Genomic DNA, 21,464 nt, shown 5'->3' with positions numbered 1-21,464 from the left:
TTAAAATTATTTAGAAGCTTTGGCCATTTGATGAATCATTTTTGAAAAGGGGACTTAGGTCGGTAAATAACTTGGGCATTTGGAAAAATGTACCCATTATTAGAAACACAAACTTCTTACTGTGGTATCAACAAATCTCTTATGACTGTTCAATAAACTGTATGCTTTGATTTGTGAAGTTACTGTGACTGCTTTTGAAATAATTTGAAGTAAGTCTCTGCAAAGTGAGATGGACCTGATAGATGAGCTTCAGCTGTTTCCATTTGAGCATTTTGAGGATAATTTCTTCCTTTTTCTTCTTTTCTTCTGTTCTTTCCATCCACCCAGAGCACTTGCTGAGTCACCTGGAACAAGCCAAAGGTGCCCCCCCTGGCAGCCAAAACGATGCTGAGAAAGCAGAGAAAGCAGCAGAGGCTGCACCAGCAGATCAACAGGTGGCAAGTGATGAAGCCAGTGCCAGCACAGACTCAAGGAGAAAGGCCAGGAGGGGAAGAAAGGCCAAAACAGCAAAAGTAGAACCACCTCTTGTCATTGATGAAGAGAAAGGTAAAACATAAATCTAGAAAACGCTAAGCAATACATCCACTTACACATCCGTGTCGATGGCTTTGCAGAAAGGCCTAAAAAGCAGCAGAGAGACAAGATGGATGGAGGATTTTAGTTAGATCACTAAAGCTGCCAATTCACAAGTTTTGTTAATTATTTCTGGGGGCCTTTCTGCTGTAGGTGTTGCAACACCTTCACTCAGATCACCTGCATTCTCCTGTGAGTGGTTATGAGACCTGCAAGAAGGAACAGGAGAGGAAGCATCCTTCCTCTCAAAAGGACAAATCTTTCTCTCTCTACCTTAATTTTAGTCTAGAAAGGGCCTTACCTTCCTTGAAGGGATGGTCTAATAGGAAATTCCATGATTCATGGTCAACAGACCCTTCAGTAATAGCTTGGAAAGGTAAGAAGTTACAAAAACGTGAGATGTCCCTGCCCAAGGCAGGGGGTTGGATTAGATGACTTCTAAGAGTCCCTTCCAACCCACACTGTTCAATGATTTCTTTGAATGTGTTTGTGGACAATTAATTTGTCCAGTGCCACATCTTATTACAAATTCTGCATTTTTTAGGTTGAGGTTTTACTTCCAGCTGTCCACATTTCTGCTCTGTTTATTTCTGTGGTGTGTTCGCAGTAGAACGTGTGGCTGACGCTGTCACTGAGGTCCCTCCAGAAGAGGTGGCCCTGCTTCCAGCTCCAGAAGAGAGGATTATGGATTTGGTTTTAGGAAAGATGCCCAGCACCACAAACAGCATCAGCTCAGTGACAAAGTAAGTGTTCTGGGATGCAGAATTTCCTCTAAGTTGTAGCTAAGATGATGTAGCATGCAACAGTTCTGCTTGACTTCTGGGCCCACAGATGCTCTTTTCTACCAGCATAAAACTGTGTGCTGCTGCTGCTGCTACAAGAGGTGGTTTTGAGTGCCACTTGTACACTGGAAGACGGTGGTAGGATTTTGGAACATAACATAAATGAAAATTTCTTTGTTCATCGTGTTACTGCTTTTATTCAATGTGTTTCCAAAGGGCTCCTGCAGCTGCAAGGTGAAATTTACTCCCATTGAATGTTAGTGATAAGACAGGCAAAGAGATTTGTTCTTTCAGAATATATTAATCATTATTATTATTCAGTCTTGCTTGTCATCTTAGCTCATGAATGACTTCATGTTGATTTTGCACGTGATACTTCAGATTTAGAGCAGTGGGAGGGGAAAACTTCAATATAACAGAACCTCAGGGAGACTCTTAAGTATCACTTGATTAATTCAGATCCTTTTATGCCTTTTTGTCTTGGTAAAATTGGCCTTTTGAATTTTTTTTTTGTATAATAGACCCCTCAATTTTTCAGAATTAGCTAGTAATGGTATATATTGAAGTCCTTAGCAGACACAGAGCCATCAAAAAGGCATTTCAGCAGGTGGTTGTGCTGGGAAATGGCACAGTGCTTCTTGGCACCCTGCTGCCCTCTGCTCAAATACACTTTTTATGTGGGGGCTGCCAAACTTCCTAAGCTGAGATAGTGCTGATGTTTTCAGAGGATGAGCAAAATGGATCCTTTCTGTTCCTCTGAGGGGCCTGCAAAGAGAATCTCTGCTGCTGCTTTTTGCTTTGCTGGTGCTGGGTGAAGATAATTTGGAGGGAGTGACATCTGCAGCTTCCAGGGGGTGGCCAGGGGGGCACCTTGGAGCTGGGGCAGCTCCATCCAGGCCCCCTCCCTCCTGCCAGGAGCTGAGCTGAGCACTCCTCTAGCTTTTGCCAGCTGGTGGTACTCTGTTGCAACCTGTGGGATAGCTTTCAGTCCCTGCCTTTTTCTCTAATCCAGTAGGTTTGTTCATCACCAAAACACCATGTCCCTCAAAAGAAGTTTAATTCTCTCCAGTAGACACGGAATTCGGCGGAAGCTGATAAAGCAGCTGGGGGAGCACAAGAGGGTCTATCAGTGCAGCATCTGCAGTAAGATCTTCCAGAACAGCAGCAACCTCAGCAGGCACATCCGTTCTCACGGTGGGTTGGCTTTTCCCTTGCCTGGGCATTGATTTTGCGTCTTGGTTTCACCTTTGAGTTAAACAGCAGGGCTCGTTTTAGGTATTGGGATACATATTTATAAGAGAGCTGGTTTTGCTTTTTTCTTTCTTTTAACTCTCTCTAGGAAACTATTTTAATTTTTCAGACCAAAGCATGAGAAGACAGTAGTGCAAAATTGAAGTTAAAAGTATTTAAAATTTGAATTAGGTACATCTTTTAAATGAGGGCAAGGATGTGATGTTTTTTCCAAAGCTCTTACTGCCTTTGAATATATACATAAATATCACCCCCACCTTCACAGGCACATGGGTGACATAGCTGCGTGAATGTCAGCTGAGTGTTTTTCCACCTGTGATCTGCAATTCCAGGGGTCTGTGTCCTATTGTAAGGGTTCCATGAACAATCATCACTGAAAAAAGGGTGGGGGAACTAAACCAAAATTGTTGGAAATGGTTAAAATCCACAACTTAGATCTCCCGAATTACTAAATTTTTCATCACTAGCCTGTTTGTTTGCAGTTGCTTGTGCTTTGGTTTCCGCTGTCTTGCCTGGAGTTGGTTATTATCAATCACTGACTACTTCCCTTTCATCTTGGTTGATCCCCTCAGGTGACAAACTGTTTAAATGTGAGGAATGTGCAAAGCTGTTCAGCAGGAAGGAGAGCTTGAAGCAGCACGTTTCATACAAGCACAGCAGGAACGAAGTGAGTGCAAGGGGCTCTCAGGCTCTTGCAGGGTTTATGTGGAAAGGCACAGTGAGATTCCAGGTGTGAGCTGGGCAGCTCCATGTGAGCAGGTATCCCATGTGAGTGACAAAGGACAGAGAGGGAGTGGTAACATCTTATCTTAGAATAATTGATGAATTTGAAATGTGCTTTTGAGCATATGCAAGCCCTTTTCCTGTAGAAAACTGCTTTCAGGCATCACTTCCAGCAAGACAAGCTGGAATTAGCTGGACCTGCATGATACAGAGGTGAGATCTGACTTGAGTTATGCTGCCAGATAGGGTTGTTCCAGTCTTGTTTGCTTGTCCTGTTTCATTTCTCCCCACCTATTGTTCCTTTAATGTGTGAACTCTGCCTTTCAATGCTGCTGCCATAGAAATATTAAACACACCTGTAGTGGCACCTTATTAGTGAAGATTCCCATTGTTGCTTGGCACCAGGGTCCTTAACTCTCAGATTGCTGCCATCTCTTCTGGAAGATGAGTCAGATCACATCTTCCTTCTCAAACATTCTGTGTTGGACCAGGGGAATATCAGGAAAGCTGTTATATCCACACAGGTGCATGGCCTTAGGGGTTCTTTTGTAGCTCACATGGCAGGATGATACAGCATCAGAATTTTGCACCACTGTGTGGTTAAATGCCCTCTTGAAGAAATAGCAATTGGAAAGGACAGAAAACAGAAACGGTATTTGAGGTTTAGAATTTCTCTGTCAGAGGTGACTTCTCCTATTTGTGACCTGCAGGTGGACAGTGAGTACAGATACAAGTGCACCACGTGTGAAAAGGCCTTTCGGATAGAGAGTGCATTGGAATTCCACAACTGCAGGACAGGTGAGAATGGAGAACTGTTCCTGTGGCATCTCTGCTCCATTCTGGGAAGCTGTCCCCAAATCCATCTCAGCAGAGAAACTACAGAAGGGGAGTAGGGATTTAGGGTTTTGTCATCATCACAAGAAGCAATCTGGTTTTTTGATCAGAAAAGTGTAACCAATCACCTGTAGAGCAACACATCCACTTAAGAATTGGGTTTTTTCAGTATCTCCTGCTCACCTGTGTAATATCCTCACTGGTGTTTCCTTTGTTCACAGATACTCTGTCATCATCTCTGTTTAATTTTTCCCCTGAAACTAAGTTCCTCCTCATTCCTCTGAAACAGAGGAACTGGAAAGGGGACCAGTACTATTGATAGTTTGCAGTTTTCAGGGATTACAGTTTTCTCCAGCTTTCTCCTGCTTTATACTTGCAGTAGTCTCTAAATGTTTTTTTTCTTAGTATCACTACAACCTGCCTGTTCTCCCATAGCCATCCCTTGTGGTTACTCATGTTATTTATGCTGAGTGATTTTATGCTCACAAAATGACATCCTGGTTACTTCTCAGTCCAGAATCACCCAGGTAATTGCCCTTAGAGCATAGTGATGGAGTACATGTTAAAACCCAGATCCAACAAAAGAACCACCTGTCTCACAAACATACAAAGCCTGTTTTCAGCTGTAAAGAGCTGCATGGTTTCTCTTGCTTGCAGATGACAAGACATTCCAGTGTGAGATGTGTTTCAGATTCTTCTCTACAAACAGCAACCTTTCGAAACACAAGAAGAAGCACGGGGATAAGAAGTTTGCATGTGAGATCTGCAATAAGATGTTTTACAGGAAGGATGTCATGCTGGACCATCAAAGACGGCACTTGGAAGGTAAATTTACTGCAGATCAACCTAATTATTACTCTTGAAACAGCAGTAGAGGTGGGCAGGTTAAGGAAATGAGTGTGTGCCTTAGATTCTTCTGGATGGTAGCTGTCTTATTATTATTATTATTATCAGTTACCTGATCAAGAGTTGGAAGTTTCAGCAAAATGTGACATTTATGAAAAATATCAGTAGTGGATCCAGTGCTACTAACAGTCATGTGAAAGCTGCATGGCTTATTATGCATCAGTTCAGACTGGGTGATTTTAATTATGTATTTTTCTTTCTTTGCAATCTATTCTTTCTGTTTCAAAATATTATGTAGCAGCTTGAAAATCTGAAGGCAGAGAGTTAACTTGCCATGTACAGCTGAGAGTGACTACTATATAAATATAGTGTCAGTAGAATGCTGTCTTTGAAACACTTGAAAATACATGAAAATGAGATTATGAGAGTTTACTGTTCAAAATCTCAAGCATCTAAGTATGTTCCAGGTACTCAAAGACTGGAAAAAGTTGGTAGATGGTAAATATGTATTAGAATGCCTTTAGTGATCTAGATGATAAAACCAAAGGTGATTTTAAAAAACACAGCCAGATTGTCTAATTTGTGTCATGAACCAGAGGAGAGCCAGAGGACAGGGGGTTGTATGACACTGGCAGTGTCTCATTTTTAGCTGTCACAGAGGAGCTGGAGCCCTCTGCCCTCCTGGAAGTAGCAGAGAAAGAGGTCTGAAATCCTCTCTGAGTATTAAAGCTGATGCTGGATGGTTGTATCTCTCCTTAGAGACTCCCTCTCCTCTCCTTCTCAGTGAGGGTGAATTTCTGGGCCACATACCAGATTGAAGTGCCAAGGCCTACTAGATCTGCCTGTTTCCTGGTGTTGACAAAAATGTTTTTGAAAAAAGTGTCTTCAGACACTTGACAGTTGGTTTAATAACCAGTAAGTTGTAATACATCACTTTGGCAGACTGCTTCTGCAATCTCAAAACACTCTTTTAATTTAGAAACCACCCTTTCATTAGCAATTAAACCCTGCATTGAGGCCCTTCCCAGTGTTTCACTCTTCTTCCCAGTCTCCTCCTGAAAAGGCCTGCAGACTGGAGTGGAAAGCCATGGTTTATTTCTTGTTTTGTTTTTTTGATGGGGACTGTTGTGTTAAGGGGTGAGGCGTGTGAAGAGAGAAGACTTTGAGCACAGCACGGAGAACATGGTTCGCTACAAGAAGGAGCCCTCGGGGTGCCCTGTGTGTGGGAAGGTATGAGCTTGTGCCAGCTGGGCCATGAGAGGCTCTGCATTGTAGCTCCAGGGGTGCTGCAGTTCAGTCTAGAGAGGAGAAGAGTGAGGGGATCCATCCATACATTTAAATATCTCCAAGGGGTGTCAGAGGATGGTGCCAGGCTCTTTTTGGTGGTGCCCAGCAACAGCACGAGGAGCAGTGGCCACAAAATAAAACACAAGAAGTTCCACCTCAACATGGGGAAGAAATTCCTCACATTGAGGGTGGCAGAGCTCTGGAACAGCTGCCCAGGGAGGGTGTGGAGTCCAGTCAAGACATTCCTCTTCAGACACCTGTAGCTCTATTATTTATCCAGGCCCACTGTGGCCATGGATGGTGGGAGCTGTTAGGACAAAGATAAAAGTGCATTTCAGGCTTGAACTTTTCTCAGGACATGCAGCACAATGTAGAGTGTCACATGGCCACTGTGTGTGTCAGTGGAATCTCATGGCTTATGTTATTTAAAGTGGAGTTTTTCTGGGTGGTTGTAAGCAGCTGGAACTGACTGTGTGCATTGGAAATCCTTTTCCATGGGGAATAAAAGTGAATTCATGGTGTAGTCATGACACAGTTGCATTTGGATGTTCAGCACTCATGATCTTAAGTCATTGTTGTCACAAGGAGTGTGGGTTTAACTTGTGACTTTATAAATGTTTCATGATTCATGGTGCAAAAGGTACTCAAGAACTCTTAAGCTGCTGTGTAGACCTCTGGTTTTGATGCTTTGGGTATGTTTCATTTCAGTCAAGGTAGATTTTGTGGCTTTATCTTTTTAGAGATAGATGGAACATTCATGATTCAAAAAACACAGTCTAAATATTCCAAATTCTGCCCTGTGTAATTCTGGTGCAGCTTTTTTTGGAAGTCCACCCCTCATGAATGGCCAGTTTCAGTCAGTTCCTCGGAACTGTGCCCCTGGATTTTGCCATGCCAGCAGTTTCGAGGCAGACTGCTGGCTGGTTAACAGGAGCTCCTGCGTGTTTCTGGCCAGAATTAATAAAAAAGACAGTCAGTGTGTTCTGTGCTGTCCATTGGATAAGTTGTAAAGAACTGTAGCCCTGCTGGACATGATCCGAAAATCCTTCCTTCCTTCTCTTTTCCTTTTAGGTGTTTTCATGTAGGAGCAATATGAACAAACACCTTCTAACACATGGAGACAAGAAATACACGTGTGAGATCTGTGGGCGTAAATTTTTCAGGGTGGATGTGTTGAGAGATCACATTCATGTCCATTTTAAGGTATTCTGTTAATAATCAATTAGTAAAGGCAGATTGTTTTGACAACTCTGAATTGTAAGGAATTAAAGGGGAATTGTATCGCTCAGTGGTGCTCATAAAGATGCTTTTATAGATGTAATATTGTACCGAGTCTCTTTACATTAAAGTTCCTTTTATATGCAAACAAATTAATATTAGTTGTTTGAATAAACAGTTATTTCTTGTGTGGTCCTGGACAGAGAAACTCTGGCTTGAATGAGGCAGGAGGATATTTTAAATAAATAATATTACAGCAGTTAGTGCAAAGCAGTCTGCATGGCAACAGAAGGTGACCAGGTATTACCTTCTGAAGAAGTTTAATCTATTAAAACGAAATATTCTTTCCCACTTTACACAGGACATAGCCCTAATGGATGATCACCAGAGGGAAGAGTTCATTGGTAAAATTGGAATCTCATCAGAGGAAAACGATGACAACTCTGATGAAAGTGCAGATTCAGAGCCTCACAAGTATAGCTGCAAAAGGTGCCAGGTAGCTTTAAATACTTTCAAATTAACTTGTTTTGGGATGGGGGAGGGAGTGGAGGGTCTGTAAATCATTCAGAATTTTAAATAACATTAAGGGCTCTCAAAGGGAAGTCCAGTCCACAGGTCTGCTGTCTTCTGTAGTGCTGTTACCTCTAATCTGTGAACTGGGGCTATTCCATAAGAATTGAGGCGATACCCAGTTAGGGGGATGCTAGACACTTAAAAAAAGAAGGACAGATACATTCACTTTCCTGTGTGGAAGAAATCAAGCAAAACTGGAGGAAGGATCAGTAAAGGAACACTCACATCTTGGACTACCTTTTGATTATCTGCAACTTAAAATGGTTACAGCATTTCTGATTGATAGAGTCCACAAAAGGATTAATTTTTATGAGACCAGATGGTCCTCTAGTGGATCTCCAGTTTGGAGGAGTAAGGCTGCTGCTTATGCCCAGTGTGACTGCTTTTTCTTGCCCTACTCTGTTACTAACAGGATGGTGTTGGAAGTGCTGCTGGAATATAATTTACTCAGTTGTCAGCTGAGAGGGGAAGACTTTTTAAACCTCTCACTGCGTGGCTTTTGCCAGTTTGTAAAGAAATAACAGAGTCCTTAAGGACTCTGTGCCCTTCCTGGGTGAGCACACTGGGCTGGGGCAGGTGGGTGCAAAACCAGTCAGTGAGAACAGCAAAACTGACACAGGGACAGGGGAATTTTGGTAGTTTAGCCACTGAACTGACCCCTGGAAATCAGAGCTTATTTCACAGCCCAGACTTAAATGTGCTGAAAGTTCTTACTCTATCTTCATTTTAAGACCTGGAGATAATAATATTTCAGTTTTCTGTTCTTATCTGAGAGCTGGTTTTAAGTGCAAACTGATTTTAAGCTTATGTCAGTAAACATGAGAAGGTGTGGTGTCACAGCTGTTAATTATGTGCTTGCTTTCACTGTGCTGATTTTCCTGCCTGACACTTCATGGGTACATAAACTATGTAAAATTGTGTGCTTCCAGGTGGGGGCAGTTGAGCCATTCAAATCAGAAAGATCTTTTTGGAAGTTGGGGGTTTTTTAGTGCTTTTGCAGGTGTTTGTGAAGTAAATTGTGTAAGGGAACAGCTGTGGGAAATGGGATTTGATGTGAGAAGATGGGGACACTGAACAGCCAAAAGCAGAACAATATACAGATAAGACTTGGAGAAATCTCTCTTCTGAGCTCTTAAAAATCTATTTTTTTTCTGGTCTCAAAGTACATCTTCACCAAGCTGTACAGTGCTGTCAGAAATATCCTGATTGGTTCCAAAACTGGAGCAAGAGGTCGTGTCATTATGGCACCTCACCCTGACATGCTGGAGCATATATGGATATGCTGGAGCACATCTGGATGTGCACATCTGGAGCTCAGTAGTGCAGCACCTGTCTGTCATAGCTTCAGCACTTCTAGAAGCTGAGCCAGAGTCACTGCCCTGCAGTGCCTGGAAATTCCAACCCTTCCGGAGCTGCTGCCAAAGCTGACGGTGCAGACAGGGGCTCACCATGCTCCTAGAGCCCAGCAGACATTTTCTCCATCTGTGACATCCTTGTTACCACAGAATACTCTGAGCAGGAAGGGATCCTCAAAGTGCATCATGTCCAACTCCTGGCCCTGCACAGAACCCATCCCCAAGAGTCACCATGTGTCCAAGAGCACTGTCCAAACACTCTTTGAGCTCTGTCAGGCTGATGCTGTGACCACTGCTCTGGGGAGCCTGTTCAGTGCCCAGCCACCCTCTGGGGAAAGCACTTTTTCCTGATATCCAGCCTAAACCTGCCCTGACACAACCTCAGGCCATTCCCTTGGGTCCTGTCACTGTCACCACAGAGCAGAGATCAGTGCCTGCCCCTTCTCTTCCCCTCATGAGGAAGTTGTGACTGCAGTGAGGTCTCCCCTCAGTCTTCTCCAGGCTGAACAGACCAAGTGCCCTTGGCCACTCCCCATATAGCTTCCCCTCAAGGCCCTTCACCATCTTTGTAGCTCCCCTCTGGACACTTTAATAGTTGAATATCTTCTTTATATTGTGGTGACCAAAACTGCTCACAGTACTCAAGGCGAGCTGGTGGAGGTTAAACATGGCTCTCCCTCAAGGCTGTTCCTCAGTGCACGAACAGCTTGAGGTCCTCTTCTTGTGCAGAAGTGGAGATACCATCTCCAGCTAGAGAAAAGAGTGAATTGATGTCCTGTAGCAGCATGCTTGACACGTTCAAAGAGTTTCAGGCCTAAATCCAGCTCTCACAGATTTTTCATCCAGTGGCACACAGGATCTTTAGTGGTACAGGGGATATTTATGTCTGCTTGAGATCCTGGCATCGTGTTACCTGCTCATTGCTGTGCCCGAGGGGTTTTTTTCCCCCCTTCCATTCACTATTGGTTCATTCCCCAGCTGACCTTTGGCAGAGGGAAGGAGTACCTGAAGCACATCATGGACGTGCACAAGGAGAAGGGTTATGGCTGCAGCATCTGCAACCGGCGCTTCGCCTTGAAGGCCACGTACCACGCGCACATGGTCATCCACAGGGAGAACCTGCCCGACCCCAACGTGCAGAAGTAAGACTTGTTCCACTCAGAAGAGCTGTCTTTTTGGAGTTTTAATGGTTCTGCCAGCTGGGGTATTTTTAGAGAATTTGGCTGTACTAAAATAGCTGTGTAATGGGGGTTAAAATGTTTATTAAAAGCTTGAAATGCGTGTCACTAGTGATTGGCTACACACAGATTGATGAGTCTACAGCCCCCTGGTTTGGGCTTTGCAAAGTACAAATCAATGATTTTAATAAATGTTTTTTAAAAAATTTGAGTGTATAGCAATGCCAGACTGCTCCAAGCTTGCAGTCATTTGCCAAGCTCAGGCATTTCTTATGGCTCGGTTGAAAAAACGTACAGTTCAAGGAACTTTTATAGTCATTAGTATTAGCACATGAAATACACTTGGTGGCAGAGATGCCTGAGAATCACCTCTGCCTCAAGAAAAGAATTACAGTTTTTGGTCTCTGGTTTCAGATACATCCATCCATGTGAAATTTGTGGGAGGATTTTTAACAGTATAGGAAATCTGGAAAGACATAAGCTTATACATACAGGTAAAAATGTTGTCTTTCTTTATAATTATCAATACTAAAGAAAAATTTCTGTTGCCAGTGCTTCCCTTTTTTTTTTTTTTTTTTTGCTAGAGAATTTTCACTCTAAGTTACAGATAGATATATATATATATGGTAAATATTATATTTATGCTTTTAGAGTAAACCAGTATTCTAAAGCAGGTAATATTAATGAAGAGATTAGATCTGGACACACAATCCAAATTCCTAGTTAATATGTTGCAGGATTCACCTAATCCCTGTATTCTGTTCTTCCCCAAATTCTTATCCATGCCACCTTCTCACCATTACACAGGCTGAAACCTGCTACTGCAAAATCATTTTTAACAGCTCATTACTATTTCATGCTATTTAGTCTTCTCTTACCTCAGGCTTTATCTTTTTTTCTTCTCACACAGAAAGCCAATTTTTTTCTCTCTTCGAAGTCTTCTAATTTAGTTTGGGCTACAATATGCATGAAAAGTGTGGTTGTCAGCACAGGTGGGCTGTTGCCCTCTAATTCACCTCTTTAATCAATTTTTTAGGAGATGCACATTACTCATTAACATCTTTTTTTTGTTTACGTTGTCTTTTAAATTTATTTTCAAGGTGTAAAAAGTCATGCTTGTGAGCAATGTGGCAAATCATTTGCTAGAAAAGACATGTTAAAAGAACATATGCGAGTCCATGATAATATCCGAGAATACTTGTGTGCAGAATGTGGCAAAGGTATGTCTGATGCCTTGTTTTCCATTCCTTGTGATTCTGAGTAGCAGGTGAATATCTGAATTAAAACAACTTCCATGCTGAGAGTAGTGGCAGTGCTGTAAATCCTGCATTTTTGAGAGGTGGAAACTATTAATCAGGAGCCATTATGGTTGCATGAGCTGCCCTAATTTCTTACAGTTTGGTTTCATGGCCTGTAAGACAGCACTGATTTTAGCAGCATTTGCTTCTGTCAGGTTGAGGAATGCCTGATTTGCAGCACAAAAGTGAATGCAGGTTGGTGTTTTTTCATTCTGGTCTGTTTTCAGGCTTAAGAAGTAGAGTAATTTCTCTCTGTAAGAGCCTTAAAAGTCGCTTTGACTTTTTTAATTGCTCATGTTATAACTTGAACAAATCTGAGCTGGTATTTTAGTGAAAGGCAGTAGTCAATCGGACACTTCTAAGGATGTTTTATCTTTGCTTGTCCCTGCTGTTTTGCTTCTCTGTCAGTGGTTACTCAGATTTTACCAGAGCTTTTCTGGAATTAAAATAATAATGATAATGTGCACTGCTACATAGACAATTAAAAATACACAACTGTGGACTTGCAGCAAATATAAAATAGAGCTGTTGGTTAACAACATGAGCCTGAGTTTCTCCCCTGAAGGTGGGAGTGATGGGCTAAGTGTCCTGTACCTGCTGTTGCACAGGAATGAAGACAAAACATGCCCTTCGCCACCACATGAAGCTTCACAAAGGGATTAAGGAATACGAGTGCAAGGAATGTCACCGAAAATTTGCACAGAAAGTCAACATGCTGAAGCATTACAAGAGACACACAGGTGAGGACTCCAAAGATGGACAAAAGTTGCACTGGATCAGTTAAATGCCTCCTATGAGAATTCTTACATAGAACAGTCAGAAAGTATGAGAAAAACTAATAAAATATGCATATTCTGCTCTTTGGAAAGTGAGATTTTGTCCTGTCCTCAGCCAGGACCACTTGTTCTGCAAATAAATGCAGTTTAGTTGGTTTCAAGTTTCGCTTTTTTTTTTTTAGGTTCTTGGTCTAGGGTAGGTCTAGAGTGTTGGGTTTGTTTTAAATTCAGGTTGTCATTTCCTAAAACAAAATTTTACCCCCCACATCAGTTTCTCTTGGATTTATTTTCTGCCAGATATAGTGGAATGACTTAGATAAAAACAGCTGCTGAGGCTGGGCTTCTTCTGCCTTTTTAGTCTGTGATTTCTGGTTTTTTTTTTTTTTTTAATGTTACTAATAAGAGACTCAGAATTGTCCCAGATAGCTTTAGGCTGCTTTCACAGGTGCCAAATGTGCTTTTCATGCAGGAATCAAAGATTTCATGTGTGAGCTCTGTGGCAAGACATTCAGTGAGAGAAATACAATGGAGACTCACAAGTTGATCCATACAGGTAAACCCCCTAAAAAACAGTATCCAGCAAAAATACCTTAATTTTGCTCCTTAATTTTGCTTCAGACTGGCCAGTCTTGGAACTAGTGTTCCACATCCTGTTACCAAACATAAATTGTTCCTCTCGTTGAGGTGTTGGCAGTATGATGCTCATCCATTGGGTTTCCTTCCTTCCTTCTGCCACCAGTAGGAAAACAGTGGACGTGTTCAGTGTGTGATAAGAAGTATGTCACTGATTACATGCTGCAGAAGCACATCCAGCTCACCCATGACAAGGTGGAAGCCCAGAGCTGTCAGCTGTGTGGGACAAAGGTTTCTACCAGGGCATCCATGAGTCGACACATGAGGCGTAAACACCCAGAGGTGAGGGAGTTTGTGTGGTGGATGGTGGAAATTTTTTTTTTAAAGAATGTTTATGGTCTTTGGTGACTTGGAAAGAATTACTTTGTTTTCCTCTCTCTCTTTTTTTCCAATTTTACATAGTGTCTGTGAAACATGGACTTAACTGAATCAGCCATTTCACTGTGTTATGTTTTAGTAGTAAATATATCTGATTCTCAGTCCCTAAAAATGAAGTTCTTCTGATTATGTAAATCTCTTTTCCTTTTCTGCCTCAGCTTAAATATATGTTTTTTCATGTTTTGTCTCCATCCATTAGTGAGTATAAAGGATTCTTTTTTCCACATTGTGTTCTCTGTATTCGGAAATGATCTGAAAGAAGTGGTGAATAGAGAGGTGATGGCAGCATCTGCTGATGACACAAAATTATTCTCAGTATTAAAAGATGAATGCGACTGGAGAGAATCTGGATTAGAGGGATGTTTTGTCTGACCCCAATGGGGTTTTTTCTGTGTTTTAAATTTCTGAATAGCTATTGTATTTCTCCTCAGCATTTCTTGTTTAGGTTTGACTAAGGCTTGTCTGTTCCCTTTGAGGCTGCTTTTATTTTTTTAACTACCAATTTATCATTAGCATTGCTTTGCTGTTTTATCATGATGACTGTGAAGGAAGTCAACAAAATGCTTTGCTTATTGATTTGGGGATTTAAAATGCAGCTACATATCTGAAGTCCAGAGGGCAATTTGTCTCTATTCTTTGATGAGCTGTGTAGATTCATCTGAAAATAATGAAGTAGGACACAGTTGATAGGTTTATAAATTGAAATGCTAACATAATACTTTTTTTTTTTTCCAAACACATTGTTTTCTGTAGAATTCATCACTTCCCAGAGGGTTGTGTTCTGTCTAGAATATGAAAATGGACATGTTCTTTTATTGTGTTCACGTTTTGCTGGATTTCAGCAAAAAGGAAAAGATGATATGCCAAAAGGTTATTTTAAAAAAAGCCACAGTTAACTCCCTGTTTTAAATAGTGTGTGTAAAATGTTAGATTACATCACTTTTGCTTGGTGACAGGGTTTATTAGGGAAATGCTGTGCTATTTGGCTGTGGTTTGCACTGCTACACTTTTCCAGCTGACACCTCTTTGTGCTCAGATCCTTTCAGTGAGGATTGATGATTTAGAGCCCCTGCCAGAGACGACGACCATTGATGCCTCTTCAATTGGGATTGTTCAGGTGGGTTCCAGGCCTGCTGGAGGGTGAGGTGGGACATCACTTTTTGGGTACATAGCACAGCTGGGCGTGGGCTGATGGGTGAGGAATGTGCTTTTTTAGAGAGTCAGCCCCAGTGGAACATGTCCAAGCAGCCACAAGCTGCTGATCTGCTTGGTTGTATCACAGGGGTGCTGGCAAAACATAATTACAGGGCGAGGTCTCAATCCCTGGGGTCAGGATTTTGCTAAAGTTTGTTTCTCCTCTTGAGAACTGACAGTAAACCAGCTTCAGGTGATTGTCTCTTTCTTGGAACTCACTAAGCAAAAGGACTTGATGTTTTGTTTGGAAATGTTTACTCCAGCCGGAATTAGCCCTGGAACAGGGTGAGCTACCAGAAGGGAAGCAGCACATAAAAACTCCCAAACGTGGCCAGAAACGAAAACAAAAGTCTGGGGAGGAGGAGGAAGCTCAAGTGCCTGAGGACCCTGCCTTCAGTGAATACACAGAGAAGGAAGGTGAATTCACTGGGAATGTTGGAGATGAGACTAATTCAGCTGTGCAGAGCATCCAACAGGTGAGCTGCAGGAGGAGGGTGATGGGTGGCATTGATTAGAGGGATAACCCTGCCTTTGGTTAAAAAAAAAATCACAGAAGAGTGTTTGGAACATTGGGAGCTGATTGGACAAATTGTGGTAACACAAAGATGAATAGAGACTTTAAAAACCCGTGAAGTTGGACCTCCAAGCTTCTCCTGTTTGTTTTCATTTCCTCTGGTGTTAGCATCAACTTGTTTGCTGGCTCTCAAGTAACTGGCTGAAGCTGTGGTTAAAAGACTGAAAGTTAATTTGGCTGCTTGTTTTAAATCTTGCATATCCCTCTCTCCCATCACCATCTTTCTTCTGTGTGTGGAAACTGTTACATTCCAAGTTTCAGGCACAGATGGGAATGTAGGACTTCTCTTGCTGGCATCGCCTGAGCCCACCAGCACTTCCCTGATTTTGGTGGTCACTTGGAAAGCTACAAGGCTTGAGGTTACCTTTGTGTTTCTCCTCAGGTCGTGGTGACCCTCAGCGACCCAAACGTCACAGCCCCGTCCAGCTCCGTGGGGCTCACCAACATCACCGTCACCCCCATCACCACGGCAGCTGGCACCCAGTTCACCAACCTGCAGCCCGTGGCCGTGGGCCACCTGAGCGCCCCGGAGCGCCAGCTGCAGCTGGACAACTCCATCCTGACCGTCACCTTCGACACCGTCAGCGGCTCGGCCATGCTGCACAACCGCCAGAGTGACATTCAGCTCCCGCCGCAGCCCGAGGCGCCCAACCCCCAGTCCGTGGCCCATTTCATAAACCTGACCACCCTGGTGAACTCCATTGCTCCCCTGGGCAACCAGATCACAGAGCAGCACCCGCTGGCCTGGAGGTCAGTGCCTCAGACTGATGTCCTGCAGCCCCCGGCGCCGGCCACGCCGCAGCAGCCGGGCCAGCAGCCGGTTCAGACAGAGCAGCAGCAGCAGATGTACAGCTACTAATTTATACTTGGGAAAGTGCTGGCATGGACAGTACTCAGAGACAAAAAAAACCACACAGACCTTTGGAACATTTCTAATAGGATTGTTTGCTGGATACCAAACAGAGATGGGAAAATGTTTATACAATGAAATTTAAGCTGAAATTGGCAGATCGCCCTGCAACACCCTGGTCTGAGATTCTCACGCTGTCTCTAGACCTTGCACTGTCTTAAAAAATAACAGAAAGGAAAACAAACAAAAAAAAAATCTCACCACAAATTTAGTAGCCCCTTGCAGTTGTGCAGTAAGATTGAGATTTGACAGGTGCATCATCACACACCTTAACCAAAGCAGGGAAATCCTAAATTTTACAGCACTTGTGATGTACAAAAACCCTTTCAGCCATACCATGTCACTTCTTTCGAAGTCTGGAAATGACATCTGAAGATCTTGTTCACAGTGGGTGGAATGTACTTGTGGTCAGCTGGTAGAGACTGAAATGTGAAGACACAAAGGGGCAAAACAAGAATTATCTTTGTTTCTTATCTTCTTTAGATCTTGTATCTAACAACATCGGTAAAGTAGGTGGAATTTGGGGGTTTGGGGTGGGCATGAGTGTGGTGTGGAAGAAAATATTACCAGTTATTTCCATTTTAGTCATGGGAAAAACCCTGTACCCATCCCACAGTGTTAGTGCTACTTGAGCCAGAGACCTGGTCTAAAGCTGAAGCAAACTTTTATGGTCTTCTAGTCCAGTTCCAATCAAACCAATTACAAACTGAAAGAAGAATGTGAGACAGTTTTATGTAATTTTTCAAACCTGCTCTTTCAATCTTGCTTTTAGCTAATAGACCTGAAGAGCAATCGGTCCCCTTTGATGAAGTTCAGGATGTGAATTTTTTTCAATTAGACTTATTTCATCGTGTAATAAACATTTGAGAAAGCATTCTTTTTATATATATATACATACACATATATATATATATATATAGCCTTTGTACTTTACTGTGTGTTCCTGGTGAGTATTTGTGTGAAAAACACTGTTGCCAATACGATCCATTAATTTTTTCATCCCCGTGTTGCCCTTTCTCACAGAAATAACATGTGGATTCTGTTCCTTCTGTTCCCAAAACTTACTTCCAAAGTTCACAGCCACACACAAGATTGTGTGAAGTGCAAGAAAAAGGAATGTCTGAAGCATATTCTGTGTCCTGCCACGGGGAGTCAGTGTGTCCCAGTGTAATGGGCGAGGTTTGCATGACTGTTGGGGATGCAGATCATGGGTTGGGTCAGACACATCTTTGCTGCCAGCACACCTTCATTCCATTCTCCACTCATGGATGTGCAGTCTGGCCTTTTGCATGTCGAGAAGATAGTATTATTCCCACAGGGAAAATGAGCTGATAGCAGAAAGGAATAAATATATATATATGTATGTGTATATATATATATATATATATATATATATATAAAAAATGTTGTTGCCTGGAATCCTGAAGGGCAAACCCAGCTGTGGCTGGAGAACAAGGTCCTTTGGGGCAGCAGACTGAGCCACAGAACTGTGCTGAAGGGTTTTTTTCCTGAGGATAAAGCAGCTGCTGTGTCTGACAGGGAGGATGGATTGGTGGTTGTAAAAATCCTGTCTGTGCCTATCATATTTATGAAAAAGTTCTATGTTTTAGTGAAAACTTGAGTAGGAACGACTTCAGCTTTGAAAGTCTCTATTAACACGGACTACTTGACCCCTAAAGGTTGCCTTATAATCTCTACAACACATTCTCCCAAAGTATAAATGTCTGGATATTAAAGTTAACCTCCGATGGTTTTCTTGATGCCATGGCTGTGTCCAGAGGCTTGGTATGCCAAGTTCTGTGTAAAGCTGCAGGACATGGATAGGAAAGGGGTTTCCGGTGACAGATTTTGTGTGTCAGAGGAGCAGAACTACTTTTATTTAAAAGTCAACAAGTCTATAAAATAGCTGCATGGGAGGCACCAGTATTTGATGGGACAGGGATGCATATCAGAAAGAGGAGGTACCTTTCAGCTGTGTGGGGAAGAGAATTTTTCATTCCCTACCCTCTTCTGTCTTCCTTAGGTACTTCTCACACAAATACTGTGAGATCCTGTAATTTTTTAACCTCCCAATATCCTGAGTACAGTTCCTGGATTATTCCACCACTGGCTTGAGCTAGTTCAGTTTCTCCTCTGTCCTATCCACAAATGCTTCTGTTTCACACCAAACCCACTGGGCAAGAGGAAGCCAGGTTTTATTTATGAAATATATTGTTTATGTACTTGAAACTTTTTTCCCCCCTGTGTTTGGTGCCTAATTGGTAAAGGCACATTATCTTTTGGCAGGGTACTATGGAGAGAGGGGAAAAAAGGGAAGGAAAGCAAATGGAGAGCTCCTAGGTCGAGTTGTTGTGGTAAATACAGGATTTCTACAAGATCAAAGTTTTGTTGAGATGCATGTAAATGGTGATTAAGCTTTTAATTGGGGAAGAAGAGGTTTTTTGCCTTAGCAGAGTCCATCTGCTCTGTGCTGATACTACTGACAGTGGCATTTGTGCTGCATTGAATCAACCTGTATCATTTTAACACATAATTTCCAGTTTGATAAGAATTGCACTCAGAGTTAATCAACCATTAGAGACCTCTCTGGCTTCACAAAATCTCTGTATCCTAATGTGATCCCCTCGGTTTCTGTACTGTTAGGGGGTCTGGCATCCCTCCCTTGCTGCCTGGCCTCCCTAGCCCCATCCAGGGGATAGGATCTTGCCTTTCTGGCAGTGGTTGATTCCAGGTGATTTTAGACGGAATGATCAGTAAGTACTTGCATGTAACTGCTTGCATGCTGGTGGTCACATAGAAATGTCCCTCTTCAGTCTCTCAGTATCCCCAAAATCATAGAACAGCTCAGGCTGGGAGGCCCCTCCAAAGATGATCTGGTCTGGCCTTTTTTGGGGAAATGGAGCGTAGGTGGGGTGATAGAATCATAAAATCATCATTAACCAGCATCCTGTCAGCTTGCGTCTTTAAAACCTTCAGTGACACATCTCTGGGAAGGTTGTTCCAGTGGGTGATTGTTCTTACTGTAAAAATTACCTTAAATAATGTTCAGGAGAGGAAAATATAACCACTGGAAAGGCTTTTGTTAGGCCAGGCACGAGAAAGCTCTCTAAAAGCTGATCTTCCCAGAGCACTGCTTTGAGACAGGAGCGTGACTTTCACCACAGCCCTTGCTGCGGTGCCTCATCATCTCCCAGCATGATTTTATTATTACTACTGTTACTAACATCCCTATGAGAAAACAACTGTATCTTGGGTGTGCTGCACCATGAAAGAAAAAAAATTGAGAACAAGTTATTCTGTTTGCTTTTGTTTCAAATTCTGTTGTTTGGAGACGTTGGAAATTGCTGCCTTTTCAGACAGAGCTTCCCTTGGACAAGCAGCTCTCCCAGCTAAGCCTTTTCCAGGTGAATACCAAAGTTGTACTTAATGCTGTTTTCAAACTGCACAAGAAATAAAACTACTCCATAAGGGATGTGCAATCTAAATTTCCTCTGCCAATTTGTTCCCTGCCTTTTCAGCTGTAGGATGTGAAGGTTTTATTGTTTTCAGCCACGTGTCGGAGGTTTTTGCGTAACAACTGTTCAGTCACAAACTGGAATTACTTTGAGCCAAAGGAGTGATGTTGTGTGGTGTTCTGTGTATTGTCATTGTTCTTTGCTAAGACTATTATTTAATTGAATGCTGTCTGTGGCACACAGGCTCTGAAGTAAAGGAGCATCGAGGTACAGAACCCTTTCTCTGCCAGTGTTATTCTTTTCTGTTCCTTAATTAAGATATCAAAACATTTTTTCCTTTGAACCTCGCAGATTTGCCCCCAAAGCAGTAAGATTAACCCTCATCTCGTGGAACTTTGTGCATCCCAAATTATAGAAGCACGGGGTAGCATTCTAAAATATTTATTCTCTGGCTTGTTACTGGTAATAACAGAAAGCAGAAGAGATTGAATCTTTCATGGTTTCTCTGCTGAGTTCTCTCAGGAGATTGATTGTATCAAGTGTTACTATACTTTCTAAAACTAATTTTTATTCTTTTTAACTGTGTCACTATGAAAAGTGAGTAATTTTGCAGAAAACCACCAGCCAGTCTCCTGCCAGTCTTAACGAGCCACATCTCTTACTCTTTTATTGTTCCAGAGATTGTGTGAAGTTAACAGCCAGGTAACAGTTGGATTTATTTCAAGAACTTAATTCTCTGCCAGTTTGTCAGTGATTTGTTCTGCATACACAAAGATGTCTCAATTCCTCATCTGGAAAACCAGGAATGGAATAAATACCACACATTCGAGTGCCAGTCGTGTACAGACTATAGGTACCCCATGCAAATGCATGGGAATTCTTGGTCAGTGATGAGATCTCCTTGGTGATGTTCACAGTAATAATAACGTCACTGTGATTCCTTTTGGCCTGACATTTATTATTGATTTGGGTGTACCTGTTGGAAACCCTTTAACCCTTGTATTTTGGGCCCTCTCACAGTTGGCCTCATCTGGTGTGAAAGGAGATGAACGTGGGAGGAGGATCTGCTCATCCACACCACGATGCACAGCAAAGCTCTGCTTGAAAAGCAGTTTTGGAGACAGACTGGGCTGCCAAGTGACTTCAATCTCAGATTAGTTACCTTGGTTTGTTTCCACACAGGGGCTTTTGCCCTATAGCAAACCCAAAGTCTCGTGGTGGTAACAGGATAAAGGAAAAAGAGTATTTCTATCATGTTTCTCATCAACTTGTCTTGATTGTCTTCAGTATTGATTTTGCACTGTACATGGCAGGAAGCTGTTAAAAAATCAGCGCAGCTGTGGTTGGAAAGGATGTTTCTTGCCCTAAAATGCTTTGAGAAAGCTCTTCTGGATTTATTTTCCCTCCTGGGTGCTGCAGGGCTGTTCTGCATCTGTCCTGCTGCCAGTTCAGTTCAGACAGGATTCAGTCCAAGGGAGCCCCTGCAGCAGAATCTTAAATCACAGAATGGCTCTGGTTGCAAGGGACCTTAAAAATCATTTGGTTTCACTCCCCTGCCATGGGCAGGAACACCTTCCAATATCCCAGGTTGCTCAGAGCCTCATCCAGCCTGGCCTTGGACACTTC

At 42.5% G+C, this 21,464-nt stretch overlaps 1 protein-coding gene across 9 annotated transcripts in view; it reads left to right on the top strand.

Annotated features, from left to right (window-relative positions):
* Positions 1 to 20,113, top strand: part of PRDM15 (PR/SET domain 15) — a 35,868-nt gene extending 15,755 nt beyond the window's left edge. For 6 of the 9 annotated variants that reach the window (XM_042033601.1, XM_042033612.1, XM_042033584.1 and 3 more), the window contains 18 exons: positions 328 to 546; positions 1,181 to 1,316; positions 2,368 to 2,549; positions 3,179 to 3,273; positions 4,040 to 4,127; positions 4,821 to 4,988; positions 6,145 to 6,239; positions 7,368 to 7,499; positions 7,876 to 8,010; positions 10,421 to 10,584; positions 11,035 to 11,114; positions 11,721 to 11,840; positions 12,527 to 12,658; positions 13,164 to 13,247; positions 13,434 to 13,609; positions 14,742 to 14,822; positions 15,163 to 15,375; positions 15,856 to 20,113. In XM_042033601.1, the coding sequence (XP_041889535.1) occupies positions 328 to 546; positions 1,181 to 1,316; positions 2,368 to 2,549; positions 3,179 to 3,273; positions 4,040 to 4,127; positions 4,821 to 4,988; positions 6,145 to 6,239; positions 7,368 to 7,499; positions 7,876 to 8,010; positions 10,421 to 10,584; positions 11,035 to 11,114; positions 11,721 to 11,840; positions 12,527 to 12,658; positions 13,164 to 13,247; positions 13,434 to 13,609; positions 14,742 to 14,822; positions 15,163 to 15,375; positions 15,856 to 16,332 (2,777 nt within the window). In that variant the 3' untranslated portion in view covers positions 16,333 to 20,113. The remainder of the gene's footprint in view (positions 1 to 327; positions 547 to 1,180; positions 1,317 to 2,367; positions 2,550 to 3,178; positions 3,274 to 4,039; positions 4,128 to 4,820; positions 4,989 to 6,144; positions 6,240 to 7,367; positions 7,500 to 7,875; positions 8,011 to 10,420; positions 10,585 to 11,034; positions 11,115 to 11,720; positions 11,841 to 12,526; positions 12,659 to 13,163; positions 13,248 to 13,433; positions 13,610 to 14,741; positions 14,823 to 15,162; positions 15,376 to 15,855) is intronic. The other 3 variants (XM_042033575.1, XM_042033557.1, XM_042033567.1) reach the window with 3 other exon arrangements.
* Positions 20,114 to 21,464: the final 1,351 nt, after the last annotated feature.

Source organism: Corvus kubaryi, unplaced genomic scaffold, assembly GCF_017639235.1.
Source record: "Corvus kubaryi isolate FWS band 111438036 unplaced genomic scaffold, C.kubaryi_AGA036_p1.0 133, whole genome shotgun sequence".
NCBI classification, from domain to species: domain Eukaryota; kingdom Metazoa; phylum Chordata; class Aves; order Passeriformes; family Corvidae; genus Corvus; species Corvus kubaryi.
The sequence above is the reverse complement of the archived record's forward strand: the minus strand, read 5'-3'. Positions and strand labels throughout refer to the sequence as shown.